This window comes from Haliaeetus leucocephalus, unplaced genomic scaffold (assembly GCF_000737465.1).
Source record: "Haliaeetus leucocephalus isolate CR32 unplaced genomic scaffold, Haliaeetus_leucocephalus-4.0 Scaffold526, whole genome shotgun sequence".
NCBI lineage: Eukaryota > Metazoa > Chordata > Aves > Accipitriformes > Accipitridae > Haliaeetus > Haliaeetus leucocephalus.
In genome coordinates this window covers 1440201-1456597 of record NW_010972962.1, presented here as the reverse complement: position 1 = coordinate 1456597, position 16397 = coordinate 1440201, and the positions used below count along the sequence as shown (strand labels likewise).

Genomic DNA, 16397 nt, shown 5'->3' with positions numbered 1-16397 from the left:
ATTTGCCTTACTGCAAAGCTATCTTCTTCCTTTGGAAGTCTAATCTTGCAGCCTCTGCACTGACTACACTCTAGGTAACTGAGGAAATTCCTTTGCAGAAGCATTTAGATGAAAGTGTCTACAGAGCAACTTTGTAGTAAAACAGTACTTTCAGCTCATTATAAAGTGTGGCATGCACACAAACTCACTCCCCATTACTTGAAAAAGCACACAGTTCTCAGAGAATAATCACTTTTACTATGATTTACAATAAAAACCATTTACAGCATCTCTGTGAAAAATAATGCCATTTTGAGACTGGCACAGATGTTTTCCATTATCAAAGAGGAAGCTAATGTAAAACCTTTTCTTTTTGCCTTAAAGACTTCATAAAGTAATTTAAATGTTTTTTTAAAAAAAAGTCTCTTTAAAAAGTCTACACAACACTAACAAATCAGCATGCATGCAAACTTATTTAAACCGGACCAGCAGTGCTTGAATTAACCTTTAAAAAAAAAAAAATAATCACATAAAGAGAGAAGGTGAAGGTAACTTTACCTACACAAAAAGTCCTTTGGATATTACCGTTCAATAAGCCTGAACTCTGCTAGCAATGGCAGGTGGTCAGAAGAGTTATTTTCATTGGGAAGACCATTAACAGTCCAAAGATCTTTCTCTGTTAGAAGGGCCAGCCTGCCAAGAAGTTTCAGACCTCCATGAACAGAATCTTCTGCTCCTGGTTTAAAGAAAAAAAAAAAAAAAAAAAAAAAAACATTCATCATTGTGGGCTTAAAAAAAAAAAAAAAATCACACATACATACGCACAAGGAAAAAAAACAGTATGGCAGAAAATCTGAAGTCATTATTGTTCCATGCAAAATCACCAATAAGGTAGTTCAGAAATTCTTCTTGTTTGCTATTACTCAGTACAACTTTGAGCTCTGCTGATTCTAAGTACTCTGCAAGACACTACCCCTCCATTTTGTGGAGGGATAAATTGAGGTAGAAAGGGAAAGGGATTTATTTGTTCATTGTAACTCCCCTGAAAAAGCCTTATACAATCCAGTCCTATACTCTGGCACAACAGCATTGCTGAACAGAGCTGAAACTTGCAAAATTAAGCATCTTTTGAGAGTTACTGGTTCACATAACATTTTATTTCTGTATCCTCAAGCATGCAGTTCTCCAGCAGGCAACTCATACAGGAACTCTTCTTGCTCATAAGGAAGAAAGCCTTCTGGCATTTCCCTTCCTATCTGTTCACAAGAAGGGGATCTTCCTCCATTATTTCCTGCTACCTCTTGCTATTATCACCTAAAAAACCCCCAAACAAACAAAACAACCACTACAAAAAAATCCCCCACCACACACACACAAGAAACACCATATTGCTCATGGAAGAGGGGAAGATGACTCACAGCTTTGCTATTATTACACCTTATTATTACACTATACTTAAAATATTTGTGTCTTCATTAAAAAAAAAAAACAAACCCACAAACAAGAACCAGAAAACCATCACCAGCAAAGAGTAACAAGCTTTTTCCAGCTCAAGTAAAGAAATTCCATTGAGAATGAGATAATTCCATGGTGTGTCAAACTTTTAGACTTCTGGAGCTATCTACTTGAGTGAGACGACTATTCAGCAACCCTAGCTATTGCTTTCAGAGCACAGAGATTACTCTGAGCAGGTTGGGTGCTCTCAGGACCAGCACAAATGGCAGCTGTAACTTTGACAAGAATATTTTCTATATGAAAGTGATCAGCAATTTCAGAACTACCTGGCTGAACCTGGTACTGGCTTACAATTAGGCATATTTTAAAGGATTATCCAGCAACTGTTAAAACTCCTCAGATAGTTCAACAGCTTCACTCCATTGCCATCTGCCAGCTTTCCAGTTCTCTAACAACGCAGCAGCTGTTTACTGCTGCTCTGAAGAAAAGTTTTTTACTGCAAAAATGTCTCAGTAGCTCCACAGCACACATTTGCCCAGCTCTTGAGCCAAATTTATCATTTGACAGCACCTGCATGGCTACGAAGGAGCAGTTTATTGCTACAGAGAGCTTGGTCTGCATGCAGTGATGTCAGCTCAGAGTACTCTGGAAACAGCAAAACTGAGTCCTGCAGGACTCGGGCAGATACTGAACGCTGCTTTCACAGCAAATCCTGCATACCAAACCAAATACTTGGCTAAGCATGACATAGACTAAAGCACAAAAACTTTCCAAAAAAACCCCCTTTAAATGGAAAAAAAAGTGATCCATCAGCCTAGACCACATTTAATACTCACTTGTTCAGACTGAAAATCCAGACTATTATTTAGTTTCTAAGAACTACCAAAAAAAGCTACAGCAGTTTAAACTACCTGGAGAATTCAAGTTTGGTCTCATTCTGTACTCTGATGTGGGGTGAAGAATCTATTTGAAAAACAAGTGCAGAAAGAAAAAAGTGCTGTAGCTCTGCTGGGACAATGATGGTGCAAGAAAATATATAAGCATGCACATTAGGATTAAATTTTGCACAGGTATGCACTCTGAAGTCACACAGCATTCAGAAGTTATTTAGATACTTCTCATATCCTAGTTTTTCAGTCAAAGCTTTTATTTGTGTTGTAAAGCTTTTGTATTTGATACTTTACATTAAGATAGCATTTACTGTGCGTGTTATGACAAATGAGACATTCGTGCATTGACTCAATGAATTTCAACAATCTAGTCTCAAGGTATAAGAGATGAAGGTGGTATTTTCATCTTGTGTATTGAAAACAATGTTAATTTATAAAAATCAGTTGCAATCTATAGCGGGAGCAGGAGTATAATCCAGGTTTCTTTGTTCTGAATTCTGCGCAGCCATTTATCTGCTAGCACTGCACTGTGCAATGACCTTTGACGACGGCATAAAACACAGAACTAATGATGACATGGGAAAGCACGCTGCTCAGAAGTATCCATGGTAAGAGCGCAAATGCAGTAAAGGATAGCACTGTGTTACCCATCAAGAAACACACCTGCGGAGGTACCATGTCTTTCTTGCACCATCTGGTGAGTTTTAGCTGCAACTGCAATCAAGAGAGTGACAACTGGGCATGTGCAAGTGACTGCTCTCAGAGCAAAGGCCACAAAAGGTCATTTACTTGACAGACATTTCATCAAGACTATCTGAAAAGTAACCTTCTAAGAAACAGTTCATTTATCAGTTTTAATGCACATCGTAAGTTGCTGTTCACCATTTTGTCGATTAAATGATTGGAAATAGTACTTCCTTGTAGGTCTGGCCACTAAGGTCCTGCATGAGTTACTGACAGCAGTATTTCTCAGGTGCTACTTACACAGCTGCTTTTCTGTAGCCTCAGCTCTTGTCTCAATACTGAGATGGCAACTACAGGAACACTGAGGTAGGTGGAAAAGTTTGCCCTGTGTGGCACTACAAGTCCAACTGTGGGGAGTTGACAAGGCCAGCCACATTTCTCAGGTAACAGCTGACATTCAAGGCACTACCACAAACCTCCAAGGTACTTCATATGGTTTAAATTTTCACTACGTTTCCCTTAGAACAGCATCCAAATGTTCCTATTTAGCATTCATGAAAAATAATTCACCTGGCTGGGCAGCAGTATCATCATTTGCTGCAGAATAGAAGATATAATCCACAGTGACAGCACTTCGGGAGTGACAAGTTGTTACTTCTGGTATCCCAGTTTCAGGAAAGTAATGAGAATATACTGAAGACAATTTAAAATGATGCTGCAATTTTGAAGACAACCTAAACAGGAGTCAAAAGAAAGGGTTTTTATTTTCTTGTCTTTCCAAGACTAAGCAATGAAGAAATACCAAATAGTTCCTGGTTACAAACAAAATTAATTATCTGGATATGCAAACTAGCATTTCTCTCATGTGATCAACCCCATAGCCTTTTGTGTAAGTGGCCTAAACCTCTGAAGGCAAAATGCAGGCAGCTTTTTCAAGTAGAAGGCAGACACCCAAGAGCCTATCAAAACTGGCTAAACTGACACTTCAAATATACATAGCTTTCACCTCCATCTACACTTCGTGTGAAGATTTCATGTGTCCTTGTTCAGCAGTCTGTCCCTGACACATGGGTAGAAGTGTCCATGAGAGCAGCTTACATGAAAACAACAGACCCTGAACTCATCTAACCAGGCCCTTCAGCATATAGAGAAATTAAGATTTTTAGTTGTTTTTTTCTCCCCTAAACTAAAGCTATCAAGTGCTTTCATGTTAGGCTGTGCCTAAGTTTCTTTCCTCCACTCAGGCTCCCATTTTGTTTCTCCCCATCATGTCATCAGTCTGTTCCTCTTCAGTTCAGCCCATCTTGTCTCACCTGTTTTTTCAATCTTGAAAGCAAACTGCAAAACTGCACCTTTCAGCAAAAGAGCTCCTCTCTCCCTCCCAGCCATTTGCTCCCATCAGCACTGCAAATCATCCATCCCTCAGCTCTACCTGCCTCACCTTGCATGGCTGCATTTTAAACCTGAGCTGCAATGTGTTCCGATTAAAAACCAAGCAGTTTAAAGAAAAAAATCAGCATGTTACCTGCCTGATTTAGAGAAGAGACACAAACATGCCAGTCAATACAACACAGAAGGTTAGTAATTTCTGCTCTTGTTAGATGACATCCTTTTTAAGATGAGGCAAAAAACCCTGCAAGCAGTGTTCAACATGTGGCATGCTATGGGTTTACACCATATAATAGGGCTTCCTGTCTTGTCATCTACTGCTTTTCTCAGAAATGCCATTACTTAGCTTTTTCATCACCAAGAATCACCAAGGGTTTTAATATACTATCTGCAGTGATACCAAGATTTCATTTCTGGTAAGAAATGGCTGACTTGGAGCCTGACATAACACATATACAGCTAGGGCAATTTCCTTCTATGCCTTACTTTGTATGTCTTTACCAGTTTGGTAAATGCAAATACATTCTTCCTTTCAAAAAGCAGTTATATTTTCCTTCTCAGTAGTCTAGTGGTTGCTTCCTCCTACAGTTTAATAAGCAAATGTTTTGATCTGAGTAAGAGTTGTACTACCAAATCCATAATACTCCAAATTTCTGGGACTCAAAGAACTTAAATTCTCCCACAGAACTTCTGACAAGGAAAATCTTCCAGTTCCTTTCCCTCCTTCATCCCAATTTCATATTGTATTATAGGATTTTATTAGCATCCATAAACCAGTATCTCAAAAACAGTAAAAAGAGAAGTGCCAACAGTTAAGCAGCTGGACAACAATGGGTTTTTTGTTCATTTCCCCCCACCTTAAAAACATGGTTGCTGCAACTGGACTGAAGTTCACAGCTTTCCTACGATATCACTACAGAGCAAGATGCCCTGTTTATATCAAGGCGTGACTAAAAATGTCAAAAGCATTCTTTTAATAAGCAGACAGAAAGCACCCTCTAAACAGCACTGACACCTCGCCCCTGCATTCTGAAATAATATCTGCAAGTTCCCACAAGAACACACACTCCATTATTTCCAGTTCTAGTCTTTTGCTGTCTGATCAGTCTCTTCACGTTTAAATGGATGATGATTTTTTTGCCAGATGGGCAGACTGGGTTGGCTCAGCATCTTTTATCCACATCTGGAATGAGATGCAAGTTCGGTCTAAAAAAAAAAAAAAAAAAAAACCCAACAAAAAACCAAACCAAAAAACCAACCCCCAAAACTAGGAACCATAAAGGGCCTCCATTTTTTTCCCCAACACATACTTTTCAGATGCTATAACAATCTCCTGAGTGTTGTCCAGTTTTGCTGCTTCCAATTTTTCTCCTGCAAAATAAAAATACATTCAATTTACATTTAAAAATAGGATGTGGGTGAGACCAGTATTGAAGAGCTACAGAAAGGAAAAGCTACAGAAAAAAGTATCTTTAAGTACACTTATTTTTTTGCAGCAGGCAAGATACAATTCATAAAGCTGGACTAAATTCTTCTGTTGAATTAGTAAGATCCCCTCCAAAGACTCTTTCAAATTATGTCCCATTCATTTAAAATTGTTTTTTCTGTCAAAGAAAAAATGGTGGAGGAAAGATGTAGTAATACTCAGCAAGGAATCACTCTGCACTATAAGACATAAACACTGAAGCAGAACGTATATTCGTGCTGCATACGTGTGCTGCATTCGTCCATCTCTTTTCCCAGTCACAGCACAACTGGCTCTCATGATGCAAACACAATAGTTTAAGTATTATGCACCAGCTTGTGAATGGCAATTTCTAACTATTATCTTCTTAAGATTCAAATTTGCAACTCTTTACGTGAACAAATAGCTTTAGACTCTAATGAGCCCAACAAAGAAGTTTTGCAAGCTCAAGACTCACTGTTTTTCCCTGACTAGAACAAAACATCTGTTTTTCAGTGCTACCTGAACGATATTTTCAAAGGACCACAAAACTCATCAACCCAGAAACTGACCTGCATTTTCTTCTTTTTGTTGCTGTTTTATTTCATATACACAGTTTTGTGAAATACCTAATTTTTTTGGCCAAATTGGAATAGATAAGATTCTTCGTCCCCTTGGAAACTGTTCTTGTCCAGAGACCTAAGGAAGACAACATGAGCTTTTCTCAGACAGAAATCTGATTTGAAAAAAACAAAACAAAACAATACAAACCACAACACAAAAGCAACAAACCAAAACCTGGAGTGGACATTTTTTGTAAATTTTAAAGTTTTAAGCAAAGCAAAGCCCCACCCCTTTAGAATAAATCTTTTATAATGGCTTGTCAAATCTCTGTAAAAATAACAAACACCCCTTATGTACACCCCCTTTGTTTGCTCTTACCAACTTTTTTGCAGGTACCCAGTTTTTCAAGATAGTTCTTGTGACACTAAGCTGAAAGACTACCAAAACCACTTTTAGCAACATAACAGGACTGAGTATATACAGCTCCCTAGCAGACACTTACTTTATCTTCATGACGTTTACTCTTCCGGGAGCAAGTCAAGTCAAAGCTGGGCTTGAAACAACTACCCGCTAGCAACAAACACCAGTGGGGTTATTTTTTCATGTCTTCTCATTTTATGTACTCCAGTTACTTTCTATTAAATAGCATTTGACACATCCAACAGCTATATACAAGAGGTTAGGCTCAGCATCTAATTGCATTTTTGCTTTTACAATTATTCTAGCCACTGTAATTCAAAGTTTATCTAAAATAAGAGTCATCTTTCCATGGAGTACACAGTAGGTATTTGATTAAGTAGTTATTTTATCCTACTTAAAGACTGGGACACTTAAACACAGTAATACAATCATCCTGTGGATAACTACGTTTCAAGAACAATTAATTTGTTTGCAAGTTTTTAATTTCAGAATGCTAGAAGCAGATACAATATTCTGTAAGGCACAGCTAATATACTCAAGCATATTTTAGTAAATCCACAGTAACTTTCGCTTTGCAGACTGCGTAAAGGGCCCTCAGATTGGTACTGCAATGGAAATAATCACAGCTACAGCATACTAGCACCACTCAAATATTTCTCTTTAATCAGCATTAATCTTTTTTTTGTGAGAAGTGAAAAGCATAACCTACCTTCCCTATAGCAAGTCCTTCATAATTTAACTTTCCTTCCTTTATAAATCTGTACAATGGAGAACCAGGAACAGAATTGAAGTCACCACAGATAATAATTGGACAGAAGGTACCATCCTTCTGAGGGGCAACACTAGCAATCTCTGCCAGGAGCATTGCAAGCTGGGTCAGTTTGATGTCCCCTCGCCTTGGGTTATACAGCAGATGTGTATTGGCTATACAGATTGCAGCATTAGTTTTACAGTGAAGTATAGGCTCCAAAAGCAACACCAGTCCAACGTTATCCCTGTCCAAGAGTGGAATATCGTGGCGAAAAAATTCCACAGGGTTTGATGAAATCAGGCGAAATTTGGAAGTTTTGAAGCAAATGGCACAGCCATCAGGTTTTCTCCCTGTCCTCATTTTATACTCACAGTGATATCCTGCAAGAAAGGCAATTAAAAACATAAAATACCATTGTATAGAGATTATTTTTTAAAAAAATTAGAAAAACCTCACACTACTTTTCTTACATGGCAGTCAACACCCAGTCTGAAGTACCAAAGACTATGTGAAGTTCACATAGAAAAGTGAACACAAGAGTCTTTCTGTCCTGTCTAGCTTCAGTTTACATACTACAGGAAACGTGGTCTGATACCTTTTGTGATGTGTAACCACCTACATACTTTAAGATACCAGGCATGTTCTTCTCTCCTCACGTGGAAAAATCCCAAACCAAAACAACAAAAAACCCCTCTGCAAGTCACATGAAAGTGGACTTGCGTATTGAAGTTTTTTTCTAGATGTTACCACAATGGTTTAGGAATAATACCAGAGAAGCATTCGAACCAAAAGCAATAATCCCTGTAAATCATAAATCACTGTCTAAAATGATTCATAGAACAAAGGTCTCAAACATATTTACATAATTATGTAATTATCATGTTAGCAGCAAGCTTTCAACAGGGAAACTGAGTCACTCATCAAATGACAGTATCGGAGTTCAAACAAGTCCACCTGAAAATAGTAATTTGCCAAGTTCTTCATTTTATGTAGAGGTGAAATGCAGATTTTAATGAGACCTTATTGATGTAACAAAAAACTAATGATCTTGAAACAATATCTAGTTTTTGCCATTTTAAAATGCTTCTCTGCCCAGTCCATGCCATATGAATTCATAAAGTACAGCCCCCATGAAGTGGAACGAGTCGACCTCTGAGTTCACACCAGTGCTGGAACAGAGGATTCCTACTCCTCTCTGCCAGCTCCAGGCCATGTGCTCCTGCCACTTGTTGTGGCACTTACTGTTAACTCAGTAAGCCAACAGAAAACTAATCCAGGAATAAAAAATTAGTCTGGATAGTATTCTGCTGGACTGGTGGATTTCACCAAGGTAAAGGTCTAATAAGTGCCAGAACTAGGCCGGAAGAAGGGGCAGGACTGGGAGCTAGGGAGAGGAAGAGGAAGAGCTACAGCAAGCTCCAGATCCTCATGTATAGCAGCAGGAAGCTCGGTTGCCCAGACGAGCCTGGCCTTACAGTGTGGTTTCACATTTCAAGTGGATTTAAATCAGTACTGCCATTACTCTACCTTCTTTACAAACACTCTATTCTGAGAGCTAGACTACCTGCAACTAACCAAGAAAGAAAAAAGTATCAGTCCAGTGCTGTTCCTTGAATGGGCTCCTCCTGGCATCAGGCAAGTACCAGTGCCAGGAAGAGAATGGGGTCCTGGGACTTGAAGGAGGTGCAGGGCACAAAAGATTTAGATCAGTTTAAACCACCATGGAATCACACCCCTAGCAACATGTTCCTTCCATAAATTCACACGGGACAGCGATAAGACAGTGCTATTTAGGCTGACTGACAGTACTAGTATAAAAACTAATTAATATAAACTCACCATGGATAAAATTTAGTGCTGATATTTGGAAGGTTTCAAGCCAGAAAAACTATCTTAGAAAAGCCATCCAACAGGAATACTAGTAGAAAACACTAAGGTAGTTTCAAGAGAGCACTTGATGAATTTATAAAGGGGAGTACACAACATTGTTGCATCTCATGGCAGGAGACTTGATTCTATAATCTAAGAGAGTTTTTCTGAGGAAAATAATACTGGGGCAGGGGAGAAGACAATGTATTGGTCACAAGAGTTTCATCATACCCAGGGATTCCAAACTTGACTTGATCTCTGTTCTGTAGTGGTCTTCTTGGACTTCTTGTAAACAGAGTACCTAAGGCAAAAATTTACAATTAAAAGATATTAGTAACTACATCAAAATATTACTGTATCATATCTCTGTTGACCAGTCTGCATAGGTATTAAAAAAAAAAAAAATTCAGAGGCTTTTTGTCTCCGTAATTGCAGAAAAGGATTCAGTCTCCTATAGAAAATGCTCCTTAAAATTGTGAAGAGGGCCTCAATTCCTCCCACCCTTTCTCAGACAGACATACATTTTCAGATGTGAAATTAAATTTATGAAAACAGTGACCTGCTAATACATTCTCAGCAGTTTAGGGGAGGGCTAAATGCCAGAGCAGTGTGGTGAAAAGGTCAAGGGCACACTTTTCATTACCTACAGAGTGGACAACAAGCTTCCATTTTATAACAACCTGAAACAAAGATCAACCTCAAAATACTCCATTAAGAGAGTTCTGAACATCTTGGAGTCTTCTCCCTGCACACTGCAGTAACACACAGATTTACAGCCACCTTAGGACTCTGATGAAGGACTGAGTTCCTGAAGGGTAACAAGTTAGCACTGCTTGCTGAAATGCAGCAACAGACTGTACTTACCCAGCTGATGCTAGCTCATTCAAGGTCTCAAAGGAGAACCAATATTCAAGCAATATTCTGAAGTCTCTGCTTCACTTTAAGGTTACAGTTCAAAACAATTGATCAGTTAAAAGTCTATGTCCTTTAGCAAGAAATTCCTCTGGGCAAAGGGCACCTGCACCTACTAGGGTATGTGAGCAGCTGCTCATCATGACTCAGTGCATGCAGTACAAGGCATCACCTCTTTACCCCACTGCTGTGTTCTGTGGCTCTGCAGACTTTAGCAAGTACCCTGAACTGAACTGCTTTTTGCTAGAGGGGTTGGCTTCAGCTCCAACCCTTCCATCCTGGAGAACAGTCTGTTACCACTAATAGCACCAGGCAGATTGTCACCAGAGTCCCTTTGTCCAATGCTCCTCCCAGAAAGCCCACTAATGTATCTCACTGTAAAGATACATACATACAATATGTATAAATTTATTAGGAAGAAAAGCAGAGCTTGAAGGGGACTTTAATGTCCAGCTTCCTGGCTATGTACTAACATAACTGCATTTTTCAAATGGTACAAGGTAGGTTTTTTTCTGTGGCTTCCTTAATACAACTACTTTGATTTTTTCAGTACTGTTTTCTGACGTGAACAAGTTGGATTCTATCACCAAACTTTTAATGGCCTGAACAACTGAAGCAAAAAGTTTACTGACTTGACTTCCTGAATAAGATTAACAGTAAGTGACATGTCCTCAAAAAAACCCCCCAAAACCCCACAACCAATCGAGAACACGGTTAGGTATTTTTTGAGACCCCAATATAAGCAGAAGTTCAGAGTTATGCCTCAGAGAACAGCAAGCTTGTTCACAAGTCAAACAGTGCAGAGTACCAGATGAAGAGAGAAATGAACACCTCACAGGAATACTTTTGGATCAGTCTCACATGAACGCTACTAACACCTGCATCTTTCTCTCAGCCTTGAACATTAATCTCAAGAAAATGGAGATCCACATACCAGTCTCATCACTCCAGTCCTCATACAATCAAAAAAAGTCAAACATTTGAGTCTGCCTTCCAAATAAAGAATTCAGACATAAGTTCTCCATTACCTGGTCTAACGAATGGCTCTGAAGGATTAGCAGCCAGATTTTAGAAAGAGACTTTTGATTCACTGAGTATACAGACTCTTGGTGTAACTACTACCTAAACAAATATGAAGTCAACGTCACACACCTGGAAGTTAGAAAATGCCCGTCCTGGAGGTTGTCTCAATTTGACCCTCCTGTGTGCATGCATACTATTTTTCCTCCACAAAAGCCTGGCATGCAAGATTAAGTGTTTGCAAATAACAACCAACTATTCAATCTTTCACATCCTTTGTACCAAGTAACTTATGGCACAATTAAAGAGAGAGCCTCCTGAACTGTACAGTCCCAGAAGCTGAGACTATCCTGGAGAAAGGTGCCCTGTTCTCCTACTCTAAGCATCTATTGTTAGCTACTGTTACAAACATGACACTAGACTAGGTGGACCTTTGACCTATGCAAGTAAAGCTGTTCTTATGTTCAATGTCCTATTTAGAGCACTCTACTCAAGTGTGCTCTAGGCGCAGACTGAGAAAGATTTATGTGAAGAAGGTTTTGGACTTAAAAAAAAAATTGCAGTGTATCAGCAGAACATCAAAGTCATGTCAAAAAGACCATTCTAGAAAGTTATGGACAAAAAAGGCAACTATGAGTAATATGCACTGTAGAGTTTGCCTTTTCTCTAAGTTCAGATCCCACAGAATACAGTAATTGCACAAGCATAAATCAAAACTACTGTTAAGCATGGCATAACTAAACGGTCCGTTGGATTCACTAGACAGCCCACCTATCAAAATAAGGAACAGCAAGAATTGGCTACTCCAGTTTATCAGTTTTTAAGAAATATCCACATGCTCATTTTCTACTTACATCTGCATCCAGCTGTTTGATTTCTTGTAGAATGTTGGGAAATCTGTATGTCCAGATTAACAACCGTTGCCTGCAGTGTTTGTACAGGTGGGAGTTATCTTCTAACAAATTCTGTGAGAGGATATTGTAGGACATGACTGTAAAATCAAATTTTGCCTCACTTTCCGTATTGCTTTGGTCAGTTTCTTTATTTTCAAAGATTTTCATTGTTCCACTGTGCTGACAGAAATATTCCCAATGTCTTTTGACAGTTCCTGTTAAAAGCATATGAAGCAGAAAAAGTTATGTAATAGACCGTATGACTTCTTACTGCTCTTAGAAATCATTCCACTGACAACTATTTGTCTTTCAAATTGCTTAAGCAATTAACAATTGATTAGCAGTGATTTAGACCCTCTGTTTAAGATGAACTTTATACAAGCATCAGTAAAAAACAAAACAAACAAACAAACACACCCACACACACACCCCCATCCCAAAACACAGCACAAAGCCATTAATATGCCCTGGATTTCAAACTGCTTTGAAATTAGGAAACTGACATGTTCTAAGGAGATGGTTGCAGTCAGAGTACACCACCCTGCTCCCTGTAGAAAGGCCGTCAAACTGGTAAACCAAATCCAGTCTGTTGACGTAGTCTTATGCTGCCTTCTGCCACTACCTCCTCAGTGGAGATGGGGTATGTCAGTCTGGGGTACACCCTTTAGAGCAGCATATGGGCATCTTGTTGATCTCTTTAGCCATGACTAACAAGGGGAATCAAACAAAGGGTTCAGCTCTAGCCTGTGTACAGTCTGAAAATCTCAGCCATAAGCTGCAACAGGGTGCATTACAGGGGTCCCAAAACAGATAAGGAACCTGATCTCCCTCAGTGAGGTTGAGAAATTAAAAAATTAATAAGCCTCAGAAATACCAAAAACTTCTGAAAAGGCTTACTTCGCCTTTCTGCCATTCCTAGTTTCATACTTATTCTTAGCATTATTATATGAAAGTTTATAAAAATATACCTGCCCATCATTAAGCATCCAATTATTTTTCAGATATGTATTTCTCCACTTACAAAACTCATGAACAAAGGTATCTTTCAGCCTTTATGTCTGAACTTATCTGAGAGTATACCGAGCTCCAGATAGCTGTGCTATCAACCAGTGGCAGACTGCAGCTATAGCTCTTAGTATCTGCTCTATTTGGGCATTAAATTTCAGCACTGTACTTACATTATTCAGGACTTTATCTAGTATTTGCAATGAATACAGCAAGGCTTTAAGTACTGCTTCTATAGTGGGAGAGAGGCTGCATTGTTCCTCAACAGGCATCTTTAATTACCATCACCTTACAATATGTGAGCAAAAGATAACCAGGTGGGACCACAATGATAACCACACTCTCAAATAAAGGTATGTCGACGGGGGCTTAAGAGAGGACTCAGCAATAAAGGCACAAAGCAAACTCCCTTCCTTCAGCTCCTGAAGATGGATATGATGTTTCTGAGCCTTATGGATATTTGTGTCCAAAAATCCCTTTGGGATGCAGATGGCATCTGTCGCCCTTTTCAGCCATAATACAACTTCCAGTTTATTTTGTTAAGGAAGTGATTTATGCAAGAGGGCCTTAATTTTTACTGTGCTCCTCTATTTGTTTCACAGTAGACAAAACTGTCACTATCCACAATACTCAGTAAAATATTTGGATGCTATGTAGATGATTATATCTGTAATAAGCCAACACAGACACTTTGAAGTTTCATGAAAGTCTGTTACTGAGTTGGGTAGACGTCTTTGCACTTCATATTGTATTTATCTGGATAAGTACACTTGCTATTTGCTCTGCCAGGCATGGTCTGACACAAAACTTGCTAACATACCAGTGGCAGAATACAGTTATAAAAACAAAACCACACAATCACACTGGAAGCAAACACCACTAAATCTCAGTCCATTAATTCTCAGTTATCTAGGTCACAGATAACTCGACTGGCTCAGAAAGAAGCCAATTCAGGTCCAGCAGGGCTTATGAACTCAGGTACAGCACAAGGAACGAAGCTATACAACTGCCAGCCCTAAAGCAAGTTAGCTAAATCTTTTTGCTTTAAAAGAGTTCCCCAAGTGAACAGACATGATTTGGCAACAGACACCTGAAAGAGTTGTCTGAACCAACCTCAGGACTCCCCAGCTGGGCAATCCCTCACATAACTGACTGCATTCTACTGCCAAGAGCAGTGAACCTAATTCCAGCAGACTGTTCGACAGCACAAAATACAAGTTTACAGACTAAACAGCATTACAAAATGTAACATTTTTAAGACAGATGTTTTCTTGAGAGAGGTGCCAAGAAAAACAGTAACTCAAAAGGTGTAGGCAATACTGCTTATAACTTGTTAGATGTGTTTAGCATTACAAATAAACAAGGAAAATGAGCAAAGAGCATCTTTTACCTTTCTTGCTGCTCTGTTTTTCTTCATTCTGTGCTACAGAAAGACACAATGCTTCCTTCTGATTGGAGGAGTTTGTTTCTTCTTCAGGAGTTGAAGTATCATGCTGGCCACTGAGTCTTCTCTTCTTTGTCAATGGCTCTTCTCCCTCAGATTTCATACTGGGGTTAGGTAGGTGAAAGCAAGAACTTTGCGTGAAGTTATCAAGCTGCCAATTAGAGTTCTGAAATTGTGTCCAAGGCCCAAAAAATGGAGGGAGTCTCCAGTTTGCTGAGAAATCACCTGGAACAGGGGGTGGAAACGAGGCCCAGGGATGGTGTCCGGCCCATCTCATACAGCTGGAAACTGGGCTGTTCAAGGCGAGTATCTGAGAACCATTCCAGTGGGTGATCCAGTCTCTTCCCAGCCTCTGCATGTGACGGGGCAGCATGGAGTGTCTACCAAAGCAAGCACAGGTTTCATTACTTACCCACAACTACATCTGCCTACAGAAGGCTGTAGATGCAAGTCATCCTGGTCGTGACTTGTAGAGAAATAATATCTTGTATAAGCTAACACATACAAGACATTCAAACCTTTTTAGATACATACAAGATATTTAACCCTTTATCTAAATGATATGCAGAGTGGGACTTTTCAAAACAACCTTGTATTTTTCTCCCCCTTCAGGTTTACAAATGCCATTTAATTTCCAAACTCTATCCATTTGAATAACTATTTACAATTTATTTTCCGCCTTGTTGAATTCAACTACCAGATCTTTGAAGTGCTCAGTGGAATGACCTTTACAAAAGGTCATTTTTGCATGCTGCATTAACTTTATGATAAGGCTATTTGAAAGGCATCAGAAAACCACTTTTCCTTCAAGCAGTCAGAAATTTGTTCAAAAGCCACTGACTTGGCTTAAACCACAATGCCAAGAAGACAGGGAAACAGAGGTACTAACTCTCACAGCATCCCTGGCACCAGCTTATTGACTAAATTTGTATTCTTATTTCTTTACCAGCTGGGAAAAGCACAGCTTAGTGATTAAAGCCATAGAAAATAAGGTGATTTTTTCCTTTCTTCCAAAAAAATAAAAAATAAAAATCTGTGTGGCAACAAAAACGCAGGAAGGAAGGCTGAGTGACATCAAAATGTCTCAGCTTCCTCACTGTTTAAGTAAGAAGGCGTATTTTTAGCTTACAAGCAAAAGATATCAAAGATCAGTATGCCTTAAGCTGAACTAAAGCGAGAACGTCCCAGCTGCCGTTCACCCTAGCAAACAAGCCTAAATACAACTTCCAGCAAAACCAGCTTCTGAAACAGCACTTGCCACCACAGCGCACCAGAAGTAGCTCGACAGACACATTAGCAAAACATACCCCAGGGCACCAAGGCATGACCACGGAGCCGAGAGGAAGAGGCGCCACGCCTTTGCAAAACCCTCCTGAAACACCGCTTTTACGGAAAAGCGCTGAGAAAGTCTCCCTTCCTAAAAGTCCAGCCCCGGGCTAGTAACTTCCCCACAATCACCGACACCCGGCAAAGGAAAAGCCCACGGCCGCGCCGTGTTTTGTTTACCGCGGCCATGCTCTGGCTAATGGCGGGTATTTAAAACAAGTGACTGTCCATCAGCCCCCGACCTGCCCCGCCCGGCCGGGCCGGGGGCTCAGCTCCCGCGGCGGGGCCGCTCGCCGGCCTCCCCCCGCCCCGGCGGGGACTCGGGGCTGTCCGTGAGCGGGCAGCTCCAGCG

The 16397-nt window shown here is 39.8% G+C and overlaps 1 protein-coding gene across 4 annotated transcripts in view; it reads right to left on the bottom strand.

Annotated features, from left to right (window-relative positions):
* Nucleotides 1–217: 217 nt before the first annotated feature.
* The window catches only part of ANGEL2 (angel homolog 2 (Drosophila)), a 21049-nt gene continuing 4869 nt past the window's right edge, over nt 218–16397 (bottom strand). For 3 of the 4 annotated variants that reach the window (XM_010576400.1, XM_010576401.1, XM_010576403.1), the window contains 8 exons: nt 14666–15099; nt 12232–12485; nt 9677–9746; nt 7535–7956; nt 6414–6540; nt 5708–5768; nt 3579–3742; nt 218–715 (listed from right to left, as the gene is read on the bottom strand). In XM_010576400.1, the coding sequence (XP_010574702.1) occupies nt 561–715; nt 3579–3742; nt 5708–5768; nt 6414–6540; nt 7535–7956; nt 9677–9746; nt 12232–12485; nt 14666–15092 (1680 nt within the window). In that variant the 5' untranslated portion in view covers nt 15093–15099 and the 3' untranslated portion in view covers nt 218–560. Of the gene's footprint in view, nt 716–3578; nt 3743–5707; nt 5769–6413; nt 6541–7534; nt 7957–9676; nt 9747–12231; nt 12486–14665; nt 15100–16225; nt 16296–16397 lie in introns of those variants that run through there. The other variant, XM_010576402.1, reaches the window with a different exon arrangement.